This window comes from Myripristis murdjan, chromosome 16 (genome assembly GCF_902150065.1).
Source record: "Myripristis murdjan chromosome 16, fMyrMur1.1, whole genome shotgun sequence".
Lineage (NCBI taxonomy): Eukaryota > Metazoa > Chordata > Actinopteri > Holocentriformes > Holocentridae > Myripristis > Myripristis murdjan.
The window spans coordinates 13423634-13441603 of NC_043995.1; the positions used below are offsets into that span (position 1 = coordinate 13423634).

Here is a 17970-nt window from a genome sequence, read left to right on the forward strand (position 1 = left end):
ATAAATAAATGTGAAAGTGGCACCAATATTACTCTTGATTCATTTTTCTTTTCTTTTTCTTTTTTAACCAATGGTTTTGCATTTTTAAGTCTTAAAACGATGAAAGAAGAAGCTTCTCTTGATTGTCCACAAGCAGCGTTTAGCACTGCATGATGCACTATTCCAGACACAACAGTGTACCAAAACAGAAGAAAAAAGGGTCAAGAGTGGGGAAAGGTGTGGTGGGAAAAGAAGAATGGGTCTTATTCTTCTCAACTTATTTTACATGCTCTGCCGCATGTGATGAACAGTAAAACTTCTTATGGGTAATAAAGTTTGACAGGTTGTTGAACTGGATATCACAGAGGCGGCAGTACTTGCCGCTTCCAGGAGCCTGGGCTGAGCCGTTCACGCCTTTATTGGCCGCAGGAGCTGCCTCCTCATTAGGGGACTTGGAGGAGGGTGACACGTTCTCATTGGAGTCGGCCTGGTTCTCAGCGCCCCACGTAGGTGAGGGATTAGGGGGGTGGCCGTCTGGCTGCTGGGGGTTATGGGACTGGTTCTCCTGCTGTGGTGGAGCTGTGCCCGAACGCTCCTCGGGCTTGTGCCCCCCGTTGACGATGACCATGCCCCGGTTTTTGGGCAGCAGGGGAAGGGGCTCCTTGCCAGGGTGGGGGCAGCCATTAGCAGCAGGCTGCTGGGCCTGCTCTCTGGGTGTCCCCGTCTCTCCTCCTCCTCCTCCCCCTGTCCCTCCACCTCCTCCTCCATTAACGCTCTGCTCCTGTTCACTGGGCTCTCCTTGCATCACCAGCCCCCCCGTCACGTAATCGGTTGGCTTTATCCCGAAATACGGCGATATTTGCTCAGCACCTTTCACCTTCTTTATTGCTCCGGGATAAAGGCAGTGGGGCAGAAACATATTCTTGTTCTCGTCTTTAGATGGGATGAGCTGAGGCTCAGCGAAAGGCTTGAGCCCCGGCACAGGCCCCAGGTGAGGGGGGAACATGCCTCCATTCTGCACCATCATCTTCCCGTTGCCATTCTTCTCACATTTGCCTGGGCTCTTATCGTAGACGTCATCAGGGTTGTTATTGCCTTCACTCTTCACGTCTGGAAACATGGTCGGCTCCAGGCTGCCAATCTCATTGTGCTGCTGCTGCTGCTGCTGCTGCTGCTGCTGTTGTTGCTGGGCAGCAGCAGCGACGGCTGTCACAGGGCAAAAGTTCTGTTTGTGCGCCAGGTAGTTCTCCACTTTGTTAAAACTTATCTTGCACACTGTACATTCGTGATAGTCCAACAGTCTTTTAGGGGAGCTACATGTCTTGTCAGGGACTGGCGAACACTTTTTGCTGAGATCAATGGGAGCGTCCAGCTCCTGCTGCTCCATGGTATTGCATTTGGGAGCCAGAATAGATTTAGAGACAGTAAGGGAGGCTTCCAGGTGTTTGGGTACCATACCTGGGAAGACATCACAGCGGGGATGGAAGCGGTCTGCTAGGCTCTCCACAGCCTCCTGGGATGTACAAGGGTTCCCCATGGGAGGAACCCCCAGGAACCCCGGCTGGCCCATGGGGGGCCTTGGGTGGTCCTGGTCAGGGAGACACATCTCATACATCTTTCTGCGCTTGCGGGTCCTCATGGTCCTCTGCATGGAGGGCACCTTGTTGGCAGACATGCGTTTCATGGGTGGGTCATGGCGGGTGGCACAGTAGTACTGTTTGTGGACCATGTAGGTTTCATGGCGGCTGAAGGTGATGTTGCAAGCATCACAGGTCGTCTTGGTTGGGTCATTGTCACTCTCCACCAAGCCTGTGCTGGGGCTCTTCCCCTCCATCTGCTTGCCGTTGAGCCTTTCCTCGGTGCCAGTTGGGGTGGAGACCTTCTTCACCTGTCCTGCTAGATCCTTATCGGGCCCTTTAGTCCCTGCATTGATCATGTCCAAAACACTGGAGTTTAGACAGGCGGACTGCATGAGGTGGCTGTCAGCCTCTGCAGGGTGGCAGCCCGCCAGCATGCTAACTGAACTGTGGCCACTGTTGGGGCTAACTGCCTCAGGGACCTTGTCTGACAGGCCGGAGAAGTCAGGGGACTTTGCCATGTGCTGCCAGCGACTGTTACAGTAGTGCTTTTTGTGGACCAAATAGTTGTCCAGGTTGTTGAAGGTGATATTGCATTCGAAACAGGTGGCCCCTTTGGGCATTAGAGGGCTGTAGATGACAGGGGGGTAGCTGTTCCCTCCATGGCGCAGCCTCCGGTGAACCAGCTCCGACATTTTAGCCAGAATCTCTGAAGCCTGCGGGACTACTGAAATGTCCTGGGAAAAAGCAAACTGAGACAAGAAGGGGCCCATGGGAAATGTAGGCATGTTATGCTGCACAGGGGAGGAGGCCAGCCGGGGGCTCGAGGGCTCAGACTTGATCCTAGTGTAAGAAAAGTTGGCCTTGCTGCCTGGGTGGGTCTCTCCCTTCTGAACAGACAGCATGGGCTTCTTCTCAGCCTTGTCTGCCTCTCCCTCTGTGTTGGTCTCCTTGTTGAGGGCCCCTTTGGGACTTCCCAGCAGAGCATCCTTCCTGTTGGCCAGCTCAGCGCGGGCCTGCTGCTGCTGCTGCTGGAGGCTTTCCTCGGGCCCCCTGGGGGAATGCTCAGTGCCGTCGCCCTCCCTGTGAAGTTTGCTGCCGTGCCCATGTAAGTCCTGATGCTGTAAGAGTTCCCTGTGGCTCTGGAAGCTGATATGGCAGTGATTGCATCTGAAGGCCGCCTGTGACAGGTGAGACATGATGTGATGCTGGAATGTAATAAGAGAATCTGCCGTGTAGTTACAGATTGTGCATTTCAAGCTGGTGCCAGGAGGGAGGCTCTCTTCCATTTTGACACCTGTGAAGGAGATAAAAGGGAGAAATGCTCAGAATCTCGCCTCCCACTTCTCCTTTAGAGTTAACTGTAGAAACCATCAAACGCTCATGCATTATGCCAAGCTTATTCCCATCCCTTAGATTTTTTTTACCTGCAGGATAAACTGTCAACTGTGCTAGCTGACAGCAGGATATGTATATTTCTGAACAGAATGACAGTCATTTTCACAAACCAGTGTAAAACTGTCATTTTTCTCATTTTTTACTTTTCAGTAACTGTTTCCTTATCAAAATAATTGTCAAATAACCATCCTTTACGCATAAAACTGTAGTACCAGTAAAAGTTCTGTGAAAATACAGGTTACTTAACAACCGCTCTATCATGTATATTTCCTCTCACCGCTGTGTGAGGTGCTCAAGTGCATTTCCAGGGCCCTGGCTCCGGAGAAGCTCTTGTTGCACTGTGGGAAGGGGCAGATGCTGGGGGTCTGGTGGGGTCCAGTGTCGTTCTCCTCGACTACAGTCTCTGGCTCCCTCTGCCGCCCGCTGCAATAGTACATCAGATGGGCCTGCAAGTTCCTCTCACTTCGATACCAGATCCCACAAGCCTTGCATGGGAAGATGTCCTCTGTAGAGACACAGAGAGCAGTGAGGAGGGGTGGTGGGGGGTGGGGTGGGGGAAATATAATATCGGGGTACAGTGATTTCATATTCACACATAAGTATAAAGATAGAGGACTCTCTCTCACACACACACACCTTCTATACTTCTACAGCTCTGACTCTCAAAGCCAATGTTAAAAGGCTTTTCCACCAAATCCTCAGTTGCCGCATATCGCTATGTTGCTACCACTGGGTTGGTGCCCTTTCTCAAGGGCAAACAAGAACACTGGACCATCTGCTTACAGAAGCCTCCCTGTTGAGCTGAACCCAGATAGCCCTCGCTAAGTAAACAAACACACTATTTGCATGAGGCGTGTATTTTGCAATTAACAGGTTAGTTTGAGCCTCAGTGTATTTATGTGAACCCAAAACTTGAAGGTCGATGGCTCTTATCTCCAGCGCAGAGACTCATCTGGGTTAATCTACGCCCGGCGGAGACGACGCTCCTTGTTAAGCAGGTGACTGAGTGCAGGCTGTGGACTGTAGTGTGTGTGTATGTGTGTGTGAATGAGGGAGAGAGAGCGTAAGAGTGAGAGAGACAGAGAGATAGGGAGACAGAGCAGCACAAAACAAGAGCAAGTATGTGTGTGCTTGTGTACGCCTATACCAAACTCTGTGCATGTGTATGTGTGCCTGCGTGTGGCCACTCACTGTTGACGATGGCAGTGGGCAGGATGGAAGCCATTGCGGCCTGCTGTGGCAGGAGCTGGATGCTGTCCAGCAGCCTGGCTGGGTACATGCCCTCGCTCAGAGACATGTGGTTCACCGCCTGCAGACGCGAGTCAAAGTCCACCGCAAACGCCACCAGCTCTTCGCCCTCCATCATGTTCTTGGTGGTGGTGCACCACAGTTGGCCACCTGGACAAAATAGAGATAGAGGAGACATTTAAATGCAAGCTGGGAAAGTAAAGATTGCTTTCCCTACACGTACACACAGGCAGTTTTGGTGTCAGGTGTTTCTGTGGTATAGAATATAAGCGCTAAATTTACAAAGAAAAAGCATTTTGACAGTGTCTTGCTTTCGTGATCTGGTATTTTTCAGGTTGAAATGGGATGTCAGGGTTTGACCCAATGTGAGGAGGGACTATTCAAAAGTGTGCAAAAGCGTAAAAATGCCTGCACCTAAATTTGAGCTGCCACAACTTTCGGAGTGAATAAATTCCAGTCACTGAGACACAACCATGTCTTTGGAAAAGAAAAAAAAAAAAAAAAAAAACTGGGGGTGATTGAAGACCCTAAAATGCATGTGTATGTGTATGTGTGTGTCTGTGTGTGTAGGGGGTGGAGTGGTGGGAGGTGATACCATTAGAACTGATAATATTTTATATATGTCTACCAGAAAAAATGCACATTTTCCTGCATGGAAAAGTAATCCTTAAAAATGCAGGAAAATGATAAAATTGTACATGTTTATATTTCTACATAAATTATAAAATAGAGAATTAGTTTATTAGATGAAAAAGGTAATTTCATAACGTTTTTAACATATATAAAGGCTATTTGCAGAAGCATCACACCTCAGCTGGTGTAAACTGTAGCCTACAGTGCTGTTGTCTGCTAGAACACTGAGACAGGTCCTCCATGTTATTAGATTGTTGTGTTTTGGGATTAAACATTCCTCTGAAATCTTCTGAACATATTCATTAAGTCGGAGAAAGGGGTGGGGGAGCAGGGGGAAGGAAAGGGGAGACGGAGAGAGTGGAGGTTTTAGCTTAGATAATATTTATCTCAGCACATGACAGGCTTTTCAGCTGCACTTCATTTTCCATTGAAGAGATTAAAGTTTTTAATATGACTATTTACAGAAATCTGGCTGGGGAGATAACAACAAACTATGATACGCTCCCGCTAAATGGCAGAATTAGGACATTGTTTCTGAGGAAAGCTGGACAATTAATTAAAGCGCGCCGTTAGCTTTCAAAGATGTGCAAACATAGCGACGGAGTGTCAGGCTGAGAGGGGACCTGTGATTTGAGCCCTGGCTGATGTAGAATAAAGAGTCCTGAGGAGAGGTGTGGAGGCAGGGGGTGCAGCTCGAAACGCCCCACCCATCTGGAACACTGATTACTCATGTTTACACAAAACCTATGAATCACCAGGTTTCAAACTGCCCTGTGGACAGGGTTAAGGTGCTGGAGTGAGCCCCTTCTAAAAACAATCCACTTTTCTGTGGATTTACTGGAAATGGAAAACGAAGAGATGGAAACAGAGCTGCCATTATGTTACACCACCATGGCATACATTATGTATAAATCATTGTTAAGTTTCTAGAATGAATTGCTCCATTATTTCAATTTAAAATTGAATATTACAGATTTCACATCGCTGTTTTGATTAAAACCTTTCTAGCCCTTCCTATCTGCTGGTGAAGCACTGAAAATTAGACCAGCACAAACGTGTCAAAGGACTGAAATGGTATTAAAATATGCTATCTTTCAAAGTCCCATTTGTGTGCAGGCTCTGTGTGCGCATGTGTGTGTGTATGTGTGAATATCTATATGTGTGTGTGTCTGTGTGTCTGTGTGTGTGTGTGTGTGCAATTGCCTGTGTGTGCACGTGCGTGTGCATGTCAGCGCCACTTTAAAGAGCAGTGCCTATCTGTTGGCCAATCTGCTGTGACGAGACACACACTTCAGGCCGCTCCACTTCATCGTTTTGATTCTGTCATACCACACACTGCCTGGAGAGGCCCTTTGAATTTTTATCTCCTAATTAAAATAACAAAACTCCTCTCCACTGTCTGTCCAAGTTACCATCAAGGTAGATACAAACTGCCACTGACAATGGCGGGGAATATATCGCAGTCATAGCCACAAAAGTTTCTCTCCTCTGTAAAGATCTTTTAGTTCAGAGGCGCTCAGCTTACAAAGAGAATTGTGAACTAGGCCCTGATACTCAGATACAAATCACTGTTTTTTTGGATCAATCCAAATCAAAGATACTGTGCGTTCTCCACAGCTGAATTCAAGTAGATTATGTAGAGTCTGATGAAAATGTTTTACTGCAATTTGACAACAGAATATGCACTGAGATTGGATCCCTTCAGCCAAGGATGCTACAGATCCATCTGTTGTGTGTGAGAATGCTGGGACTGAGTTTTAGGACTGAATGTCCCAGTTTTCTGAACTACACAAAACACTGAGGCAGCACTCTGCCTGCTACAGTAGAGTGAAACCAACCAAGAAAAGGTACTAATGGAGCAGTAAGCTGCATGCAGTTGGGCTGCACGATTATGTCTTAAATTTTAATCCTCATTGTTGTGCAAGATACAGTGATCAGAATTATTTATAGGGGTGCATTTTCATGACACATTTTGCATCTTACACCAAAATTTTTGAATATTATTAACTAAAAACACAGGTTCTGGAGGAAATTAAATTCCTAAAAAATGTCACATGTCACTATTCTACATGAGTAATTCAGAAAAAATGTGATATATAATGTTTTATGGTTAACAATAATATGCTTATATTTGCACATACAAACTCACATCTGCATGCACAAATGCATACCTAGATATGTAATCACACATGCATGCAAAATACTGTGCATATATATTCATCCATGCATACATTCTCTCTCTCTCACACACACAGTAGAAAATCTGTGAAGTCTGCAATGGAAATGCAGACTGCACAGACACAAAAACAATATCCCAGGAAGGAGTATTCTCCCAAGATCCCCCAGTTTACCCGTGACTGTCTTTTCCTCTGACAGCCTTTTTATGGCAGGCGATCGAAATCACAGAAACACAGGTTAACCACCTATGACAGCGGCACGATCTGTGTGAATGGCACCGGGAGGGGCGGGTCAAGAGTTAGAGTGAAAGACCAAAACCACAAGTCCCGAAACTAGGGGAAAGGCTGAAAAAAGTGCAGCTAGTGATTTGCACTTGTTTGCCTGCTAACTGTCTGCAGTGAGCTGCCTTTGTGCAGTGGCCAATGCAGTTGGAATGAAGGCTATTGTCTAAATCCTCCTGCAGAGCACCTGATAAAAGAATAAAGAACTATGACATATTCTAAAAACAATAGAGGAATTAAGGGGAGACAATAGGCCAGCTGCCTCATTAAAACAATCAAAAACGGCATCCTGTACGTAGTCCAGATAATTAAAAACCACTGCTTCCTACAGTCTCTCAATACCATATCCACCAGCTCACTGAGGCCCTGAGACTATGGCTCTGCTGGCTAAATGCCCTCTTCCCTCTCTTCCCTTTGATTAATGGTTTATTTGAACATGCGGTTGAAGATGAACATATGAAGGAATTCATGAAACAAAATTATAATGCAAGCCCCTTTCCCCTATAAGTACTTATACACTAATCAAACGTCTAAGGATGAATCGCACGGGGTGGGGGCGTATGTCCCTCCCCTTTGCCTAAAGCCCCAAGAGATTTCAAAGTGCAGGCATCACAGGGCATTTTTAATTTCCTCACTTTAAATGACTTTATAAGAAAATGGATGTGTACAGTATCTGTGTATGTATGGGGGTGGCAGGAGAACAGTATGAGATACTCGAGCAGGAATGAAATAGTTTTTTTTTTTTTTTTTTTGCTCCCTGCGCACCGCTACCACCACCATATCTTAATGAAGCCGCAAACAAATCTCTCATGCCTTGTGCAGAGCTGAGAGACAACAAAGCAGCAGAAATAACAGAAGGGCCTGGATAATTAAACTGGCCTGAAGACAGGTATTCAAATGTTGGTGTGTAAACAGCACAACTCTTTAATAGTTTAGCTGTAAAATGCGTAGTTAAGCACATCAGCACTTGCCTCTCCCATCTGTCCAAACACATTACCATTGCAGAGGCCATTACAGCACTGGAGTACAGTCCCACTGCACCACAGCCACATATTATAGTAGGGGAGAATGGGGCTTTTGGGAAAACTAACAGTAGCCCATTGGCATTATCTGAATGCATCACAGCTCATGTATTATAAAGCATCACAGTTCACATTGAGAAATGACAGTATAAGTGTGGGTATGTATGTATTCTACATACAATTGCATCGATCTGAGAGTTTCAAACTTGAAATTTTATGACCATCTTACATGCATCTTTCTCAAGCCTCGAGATCCTGAGAGTGATTTGCAAACCCGTGTTTTTTCCTCGGTCAAACCGTAACCCTAACCCTAACGCTCCTGAAAGTTCTCATTTCTGTCCATTGGCTTCATGCTAAATGTTGGTCTTAATTGTGAAGTGGGGCCAGTGGTGCCTGAAGCCACAGAGAGGTTTGTAATTAAAGACCTCTACTCTTCTTGTCTTCAAATCAGCTCCAACTCCTCCTGGTCAAATGGGAACAGGCTCCTTGCACCTACGAATATCAAGTAGCTGCCTGTTGTTAACTGCCTCTAGATTTTTAACAACGCTTCGTGTCTTGGGAGAGGAAAATTACTGCACAACGCGCACACAAATAATGGTAAACACAAGTTGGATGCCTGAATGTTACAAGGGAAAAATACCAATCATGCAATATCAATGAATAATATCTGTATCTGCACCTGACAGGAGACAGCGCTCCAAGAGAAACTAAACAAATCCTCCTCATGAATAATGGTAAATATTTAGAGTGTTTCTGGATCGTCAGAGTTGAACACATTAGGATGACTCATGGCTGTCAAACCGTCATCCGAATACAACCCAGGGCAAGCAGGAGGGAAAAGCGCTGAGTTAGACCTGAGGAGGAACAACATTCACAGGGTCAAACAAGCTCACTATTATTGACGGTGCACTAAACTGGAATTAGCTGACTGTACTATTATTTCACTGAAGCACTGACACAGATTGACTCTCGCTCTCTTTCTGCCTCTCTCTCTCTCTCTTTCTCTCTCCCTCTCTCTTCTGCCTCCTCCTTCGATATTTTTCTCAGCCACTAGGAGGCACTCTTCTCATGCTAAAGCTCCAGCCGTGCAGCCAGTGGATGTTTTTGCTTGTGATGATGCTCTGTTGATGCAGAGACAGCTCAGACATGGCATAGCAGCATAGCAGCCAGTCTGCCTATACATCCTCGCAGGTAGGTGGTGAAGACCTTACTCTCATAAGCAATATATTAAAGAAAAAGATAAAATATTTAGATCATTTTGACTCAGTCTTTGGCATGAATTTATGTTGTATGGTTAAAATCTCCTGTGTGTTTTTTTAAACAAACGTTCCAAAACAACATGTCTGTTCTTAGCTGCGTATCTGTAATGGCAGTCATCACGCCTCTGATACTTACTCTGCTGCTTTGATATTTTATTTCTAAAATTTCCGGGTGAAAATTGTCACAGGCAAAACTATCCTCCACTTTCCAGGAAAAGAAATATCATTCAGTAAGTATGTGTTTATCGAGCCATGCCTTGCCTTGCCTTGCCTGACACCCCCAAAACCCCAGATTTCACTCCTTCGCACTACAGTGTCCAGACTAATTTTAGCATCAAGTGTTTTGCAGATGATAGCCAGCAACCGAGAGCTCATGGATGGCCTTGAGCGAATGGCACGCAGGTCAGAATCCACAAATTAAAAAGTCCTCCCAGGGGAGCCTCATACACGCTCTCTCTACAGTATACATTCACAGGCAACAAAAAACATAAAACCACCACACTGCACAATGTCATTCAACACGCATTTATGAATTGTTTGAAGATAAAAACCTGTTAAAAAAAATATAGCCTAGTTTCTGACAATTTGAGAAATGTTTCCCTGTTTAAAAATTACACTTTGAAATTATGATATTTCTCTGGCAGGTCTCTAGAGATTCATGTGGCTCTTTCAGAGCAGTGAGAACAATACTGGCTGTGGGAGATTTTGCTGGTAGTAGTGCTGCAATGTTGAGGCAGACAGAAAAAAAAATTACAAATGTGAATTAGCAAGCCATTTTTATTGGTCAATTAGAATGCCATGGAGTGTTTGGATTTCAATTTGTTATACAAATTTATTCGTCTACATGTCACTGAAAATTACTAAATCAATTAAAGGAGGAATATTTTGAAATATAAACAGCATCTGTTTTATTATGATGTATAAACAAACTATTATATGATGCAAAATAAAGAGAAAAAAAAAATCCGGTGCTGGATTTATTAGTGTAATTTCCCCCTTTAAAGTTAAATCTTTCCCAAACAAACTGGACTTGTTTTTCCTCTTTTTTCCCCCTCATTTTGCACTTTTTATATTGAGCTGGGTGTAGACAATACCAGTCGCAAATTCCTTAAGACAAGGCTACAGTACAAAGCTGTTCTCCCTCATTAGCTGCCACACACAGTCAGCTCCTCCCTCTCCACACTGAAGTCAAGTACGCTATTAAAGGAATACTCCGACTGGCTCCTCTCCGCTCTACTCTGCTTTATTCTTTATTTAGACAGGTTTGTCCCATTGAGCACTCTATTAGCTGTGCTGCTCGGCGGGTAGGGCTGCCTGAGTCCTGGTTGTGGCCAGTCGACATGTGTTTACTGCGGCCCCTGCTGGGGCAGCAGGCTGGTTGGGAGCCCGTTCTGACCAAGCCCTGCTAATGGGACCAGAAGACCCCTTGTGACAGGACGCTGCTGTGTTGAGCGCCACTGCGGACCCGGCCCCTCCCTACCCCCCAGCTGCGGCCCCATGGCCCACGTCCCCCTACCCATCATGCCTCGGTGGGAGCAGGTGAACGGCGGAGGTCCAACGCCAGCGAGCTCGCTTTTCCTGGGAGAGAGCCGCGCTATCGCCACGCGCCTCAGTGGTTCCTCCAACATGGCTCCAGCCCTACGCCACATGGGCTGGCTGGCCAGTCTGAGTGTGTGCGTGCGTTTATGTGTGTATGCGTGTGTGTGTGTGTGTATGGTGGATGCCAGCCCTAATGCAAATGCTTGCCGTTTAAAAAATGGGACCCTCTCTCCTCTCTCTCTCCTCTTTGGAAAGGTCTATTTTGGCCTTCTGGCGTTAACAGTTTTTTTTTTTTCCTCTCCAGAAGGATAGAGTGCCAGAGAGATGCACCTGTCAACCATTTTGGAATGCAGCATTATTGATCTGGTCATGAGGAATGGAATTTATGAGGCAAACACATTTCTCTCCATGAATACTTATAATACCAATTTGAGCCTTAAAACTTGCGTATTTGTCAAATGCAAAGCTTATGTGTGCCTTGTTAATGAGCATGCCGGTATAATGTGAACAGCACAGTAATAGACAGAATGAATACACACACACACACACACACACACATGCACACAGCAGCCAGCAGTGCAACATCCCAGCATGCCCTGTGTCTCTGCACCCCTGTAATTCTACATATTGCTTAAAGTATGTGCTAATTAAATTTTCTGTCGGTTTGCAAGAGAAATAAATAATCTGCAGCTAAAAGGCCTAATTGCGTTTGTCACATTGCGTCTCGGTGGCTGGTGCAACGGGAGCACAGCCGCTGCCCTTGCTCATTGCCATTCTGTCGTCCTGGCAAGCCCCCGCGCTGCCCCAGGTATCACCACGCGGCCATCTGGAGCCGACATCTGTCTCTCTATTGATCACAAGGGTTTAGCACTTGATCAAACAGACTGCGACAGGAAATTGCTCTTTTCCCCACAGAAAAGGCCAATCGCCTGCGTGAGGGTAATAGAGTGGAACTGAGATGCAGCACCAGCGCGGTGGGCAGGCCGGCATGGGCACAGCCAGGCAGGCAGGCAGCGGCACAGTGGCGTCAGCCGCTGTGGAGGCGGCAGGGACGGCACAAATGCTGAAGTGAAGTCCACTGTCATGCTAGCAAGTCATTAACACCCTGTTTGTAACCTCTCTGCTTATGCAGGAGCACAATACTACATTATTGCAAGAACAAAGTCAAATTATAATTTACAGTCATGCAATTTTTTTCACGAGGTTTTCTTATCTGAGCAGGTCTTGGAGAATGTGTGTACACGAGGAAAGATGAGGGGCCATCACTTCTGATGAAAAATTGCTTTTTGAGAGGCAGAATATATCTTTCAAGCTGTATTCAGGTAACTCTGTAAGCCAACAGCTGTCCAAAACTGTTAGGGAAGCTGGATCCAAGTGAAATATGCTACATGATAAGTACACCAGATGGTGGGGAATTAATGTACTTCAGAAGAAGAAAACAAAAATTCCTCAAAATATAAGGGCATTAACATCAGCACTGCTGTGTGATATTTGACAGGACCACTGCCTCCATTTTCATAATAACTGCAATAGATCAATTAGGCAAATGTTGTCTCCAAGAAACTTTTTTGTTTAATAAGTATTTCACATGTAATTGAGCTCCCTGGTGTAATATTCCAATAGTGGGAAATCCCTGACAATGCTATAGTTGCCTCTTGCTCCCCTGGTATCCCCAGTGGAGTTCAACACACTATTAGTGCCTGAGGTGAACAGCTCCTGAATATGTGTTACAGTATGTTAGTTGAGGCTGTGGTCCACATCTAAAATAGCGCTTTCTTACTGCTCAGGCATGCTTTCGAGGCACTCACTGTAACATCATGTTTAGCAAGTATGGACAATTTGATACTGAAGGTGACATTTATTCAGCATTGTAGAAAATATTTAATTGTTCCTGCAGAGAGCGAGATATGTTTCCCCTTGCCTACAGTGCTGGGATTGTCCTTTGGAATATGATGCAAATTTGGGATGAAGCAACTAATTCCTTCCTTGCACCTCTGTCCCCCCCCCTCCTCCTTCGCCAGCCTCCATCCTCCCCAGACACGAGGATTCTGATTAATCGTGTGACCGCCCCTCGTTTTGCATTTTACACAATCTCTCGGCGCCACGGTGAGATGTGTGAGGTGTTTCGCCACTTTTGGCAAGCTGAAAAGATGTAGCCCAAGGAAGAACAAGTCGAAAGTATGAGGGAAAAAATATGACCAGGGGACGTGATAAAAAATTATCAGCCAGTGTGTTTTCCTGTTTGGTTTTAATCTACATTTAATTAAATTCTTATCTGCTGTGTGCTTATGGCTGCATTTGAATGGCGAGGCTGCATTCATTATGAATGGTAAAATTGAACTCAGTACATTGTGTGTGGCCCAATAAAGAAACAAGACTCTTATTGCAGTGCATGCACTAGCTCCGACAGACATGCGGAAAAAATAAGTCAATTAAGATCGGTCTTTAAATTACCGCTGTATCAAAACAAGGGGCGGGAGCATGCTCCATAATAGAATCCTGACAGGGGAGAGAGCACAGTCGACTGTTGTTAATATACATCCCATTTGATACAGCCAATTGTATTAGCCTGTTTATGGAATACACAGAGTTGATGCATACTAGATTTACTAGTCTGTCATGATAGTTCATAATCGACAGTGCTAGGGAAAAAAAAAAAAGTTGACTTATAATATAGAGAGGTCAAATGACAAATGGCCGCAGTAGTATAATAAGAGTTTGTCATAAAGATTCTGCCGGTTTATCTGAGTGTTAGAGGTCAACAGCAAAGGTCAATGACAAAATACATAGACATTACGTGCCCTCGACTGGATGTTGAAGAGTTAAATCCGAGGGAGTAGTGGGGGGGAGAAAAAGAATAAGCATCAGTTCCAAAATTGTAATACTATTGACAAAAGACACACAGCTTATAACGGGCGGGCGGCACTTCATAAGCTAAGAACAATATCCCATAGGCAGCACCCCGGAAAACATCGAAAAAAGACCCTGAGCCGATACTACAAAGTTGGGCCCCGACAAAATCCCTAAATCTTCCCGTTTGCTTATTCCGAGCAGAGTGGGGGGAGTGGGAAGCTCCCCGCTGCCTGCCCATGTTTACAGAGCCGTTCTCATCTCTAGGCCTTGCTCATCCACGGCACTGACACACGGTGTCGACATGATTAGGGGTCTGCCTTTGCGCGGAGGGGGTGGTGGGATGGGGGCGATGTGCGGGGTGCAAGGGAGGGGTGGTGGGATGGGCGGGCTGGAGGATCGGCAGATGAATGACTTTGGTGCGTCGGAGAGGGATCACAGTAGATAATCGCTCCCGACTGCTGCGCTGGAGCTCTCAGATCTGGTCTTTAAAATAATGTTAGGAGTCAAGTCTCTCCAAAGCCTTCGCAGGTTATCTTCTGCATTTTATGTTTGCTGTTTAAATCTTAACAGGACACAAGCAGCAAGGGAGAGCAAATATGTCTGGAGTCAGAGTAAGCGGAGTGGAAATGTTATTGCGAGGGGTTAAGATTAGCTGTTGCAGGGGCTGAGGGAGATGAAACTCCTCTATTCTCGTGGCTTTCATTCCTGGAGAAAAACTTGGAATGTCGAATTTAACCTTGTGAGGCCTGCTTCCTCTGAGAACTACAGGGTGGATAATGAATCTGACCTCTCTGTGAAACACGCATAATTCAAAGGCGTTCATTCTAACAAAAGACAAATACCAAATCTACTAGAGTGCTTTTGAATACAATCCACCACTAGCACATAAACAGTGAAAATACACTACAACATAAATTCCAATATCATAAATACTGCTATCACACAAACAGAGGTGCCATAAACTACGGGTGCCTGTGATGGTGTGTCTGGGACTATAAACCTCTGGTGTTACTCATAGGGAATAAACACACATGCACAATTTACTGCACTAGATTCCCCCTTTGTTTATCTTTTAAATAAGCACAGTTTATCACTCTCCTGCATAAGCAAATTGCATGCAATGTGTGTTGTTTTAACATTTGATATGCTGTCCAGAAGATTCATTTCTCCCCACGAATTCAATTGTCTTTGCAATATCCGCTGCCATAGGCATCAGGCCCCATCACCTGTTCGTTATCACTGGCCGTCCTGTTTGGGAGCTCTTGAAACAGTGCCATGGCATTGACTCTCAGTTAACAGCAGGTCTCTGAACTTCTCACGGTTGATGGCGGAGGCTGGAAATTACGCTAACAACTAATTAACATCATAAAGACCGTTTAAATGGATGGACGACACCTGCAACCTTCATTTGCACACGCGCACGCAAAATTACCTGTGTTTTTATTTTCACAGATAACGCATGCTTTTTTTTTTTTTTTTTTTAAACACCTTTTAGAATATTCATTTTTTTTGCGGCGGACTTTAGAATTGGCACCGGTGTCCTTTTACAATGTACAGTAAAAAGATACCAGGCCAAAATAATAATTGAGCAAAATGGAGAACTGGCAGAATTCCTAAAGCCTTTTTTTTTTTTTTTATTCAGAATTATATGGGCTAGTGTGCACCTTTTAAAAAAAAAAAAAACAAATGCACTGCCAAATTCTGTGCTTGAAATAACACATTCAACTTTCTAATTTCTATTTGAATATAAAATATTTCCAGGCGGCAGACATGGACCTCCAGTTACTGGTCCGAATAACAAAGTGCTGTCTGTCAGTCTGAGACACTTTGCTGGCTGGCTGAACTAAGCTGGTTTAGACTGACAAGTCTTCAACGGTAGCAGCCTCAACTTCCCCCCGGCAGGCCTCTGGAGTCCTTTCTCACTCCCGTCACTCCCGCTTCCAGCTTCAGAGTCTTTCACTCCCGGCCAATGGAGATGACCACTATACAGTCAAGTATCCCATTCCTTTAAACCACAGCTGACCCTCTCTCTCTCTCTGTCTCTCTCTCTCTCTCTCTCTCCCTCTCTCTTTCTTTTTGAGGTCTGAAACAGCAGCTAACTTCCACAGGACGGTAATGCACTCACACCTCATTACAGAGCCACATTATGGACTACAGCAGTAATACGGCTTTAATCTTCTCCAAATCGTTATAAATGTCAAGCTGGGGCCAGGGACTTCCCAGTCTACTGCACCAATGGCTTAGCCTGCTATCCCCTCTTTTCCGTATTAGCTATAGCCAGAGAATTACATTCATTGCCAGATCCCCTGAAACTTTGAACTCTTTTGTTCCGACGTTCAATGCACCATTAACATACCCTTTGAAATTGTCTCTCTCCCCCTCCCAAAAAAAAGCCCCAAACAGCTAAATATGAAAACAGTTGATACCCCTACCCCGCCACATACACCGCCTGTACCTCCCCCTCTTTTCCTTAGCCTCTCTTAATGAGAAGCAACATCCCTCTCTCTCCACTGAAGGATCCAGACTTTCTGTGTGATAGAGAGACTGCGGCTGTTTATTAATAATGAATTTGGATGTTTGCGTGTGGAATGTTATCAGCGCGCACACAATCCCACCAATAGTTTGCCCTGATGGGGTAGCTGGGTTCCTCATTAGCAGAACATATTTAATCCAGAAGTTTCTTATCAAATGTCACACCTGCATCTCTAAATGGCATTTTCACATTCATTCGCCTGTATTTGGGAGATGAGGCTCCAAGGTGCTTTGCGGAGATTAAGAAGGAGAGAGAGTGCAAGCTTATTTTATCATTTAGCGGGTCTGGAAGGAATCCAAGGAGTTTTTGTCTTGTTGTTGTAATTAGAAAGCCTTTTAAGTGATAACGCCTGCATAGGAATATGAATATGTAGCGATCAGGCCAGTCCCCCCCCAACACACACACACACACCCTCCTTCCTGTCTCTCTCTCTCTCTTTCTCTCTCTCTCTGTCTTCCTCTCTTTCTCTCTCTTTCCGTCTCTCTCTTGTCTTTTTTAAATTGTTGAATGCTGAGTTTTTGTTCTATGTACAGCAAGGATTAACTCGAGCTTCAGAAGTTTAATGAAAGGCTTGAAAGCAGGCAAACATTCAATTGGTGAACTCGCACACTTTTTCTTGTTTCTGACTGTGACAGTGTTCCTTTTGCCTGTGCAAAGACGGACATGAGAGCACTTTTTTTCCCTCATTTTAAAAGGATGTAGTTCACCTTGGAGATACCTGGACACATGTTTTAACACCAAACCCCAAAATTACAGTGAAAAAAAATCTCTGTATTGACAATATTTAACATACTGTAATTGTGCGCTAACCAATACAGCATATCCAGAATGAAAAAAAGACACTGTTACATAAAATACAATACTCCTCTATTCAGTGTCAAGAAGACAAATAATATTACAAAGCCTTACATCCTTCACTGAGCCCAGAAACCCATTTCAAATCAGTGGGGAATATAACACTTGCTGGGAAAAACTATGCTCAAATATTTACCATTTTCTATTACAATGCTCTTCTCCAGTCCTGGAAAATGGAGAAGGTATGCAGTCCCCCTCTCAGTAGTGGCATTTAGTCCTTCTGTATATCCAGAAAAGCTGCTGCTAACCATCAGGCCAGAGATAAGTGAAAAACTGAGAAGTATTGATCCGGTAATAGTGGTTCACGCTTTGACTCTGACACCTTAACCCTGCAGACATAATGTCATAGCCTCTTATCCTTTCCTCTTAACACAACCTGCCTATCTCCCACAAGCTGTCACCTCTAGTAATACGCTTCTCAAAAGCTCCCCTAAATCACTGAAATCATTGCACTTTCAGACATTATTTATTTTCCCACCTCTTAAAAGTGAAGCATGATTTACAGTTCGGTAAAAGGTTGGGCTTTTTTTTTTCTCTTCTTCTCCTTTTCCTCCATTCCATCTTTTCCCCAAAGACCTAGTGGCTCTTTCTGTCAAGGTAATTCCATTTCTACCA

The 17970-nt window shown here is 44.9% G+C and overlaps 1 protein-coding gene across 1 annotated transcript in view; it reads right to left on the bottom strand.

Moving 5' to 3' along the window:
* Nucleotides 1-17: 17 nt before the first annotated feature.
* Nucleotides 18-17970, bottom strand: part of zfpm2a (zinc finger protein, FOG family member 2a) — a 118076-nt gene continuing 100123 nt past the window's right edge. Inside the window, exons 6-8 of the mRNA XM_030072671.1 lie at nucleotides 4146-4352; nucleotides 3232-3459; nucleotides 18-2853 (exon numbers count right to left, since the gene is read on the bottom strand). Coding sequence (XP_029928531.1) covers nucleotides 257-2853; nucleotides 3232-3459; nucleotides 4146-4352 — 3032 coding nt within the window. The 3' untranslated portion in view covers nucleotides 18-256. The remainder of the gene's footprint in view (nucleotides 2854-3231; nucleotides 3460-4145; nucleotides 4353-17970) is intronic.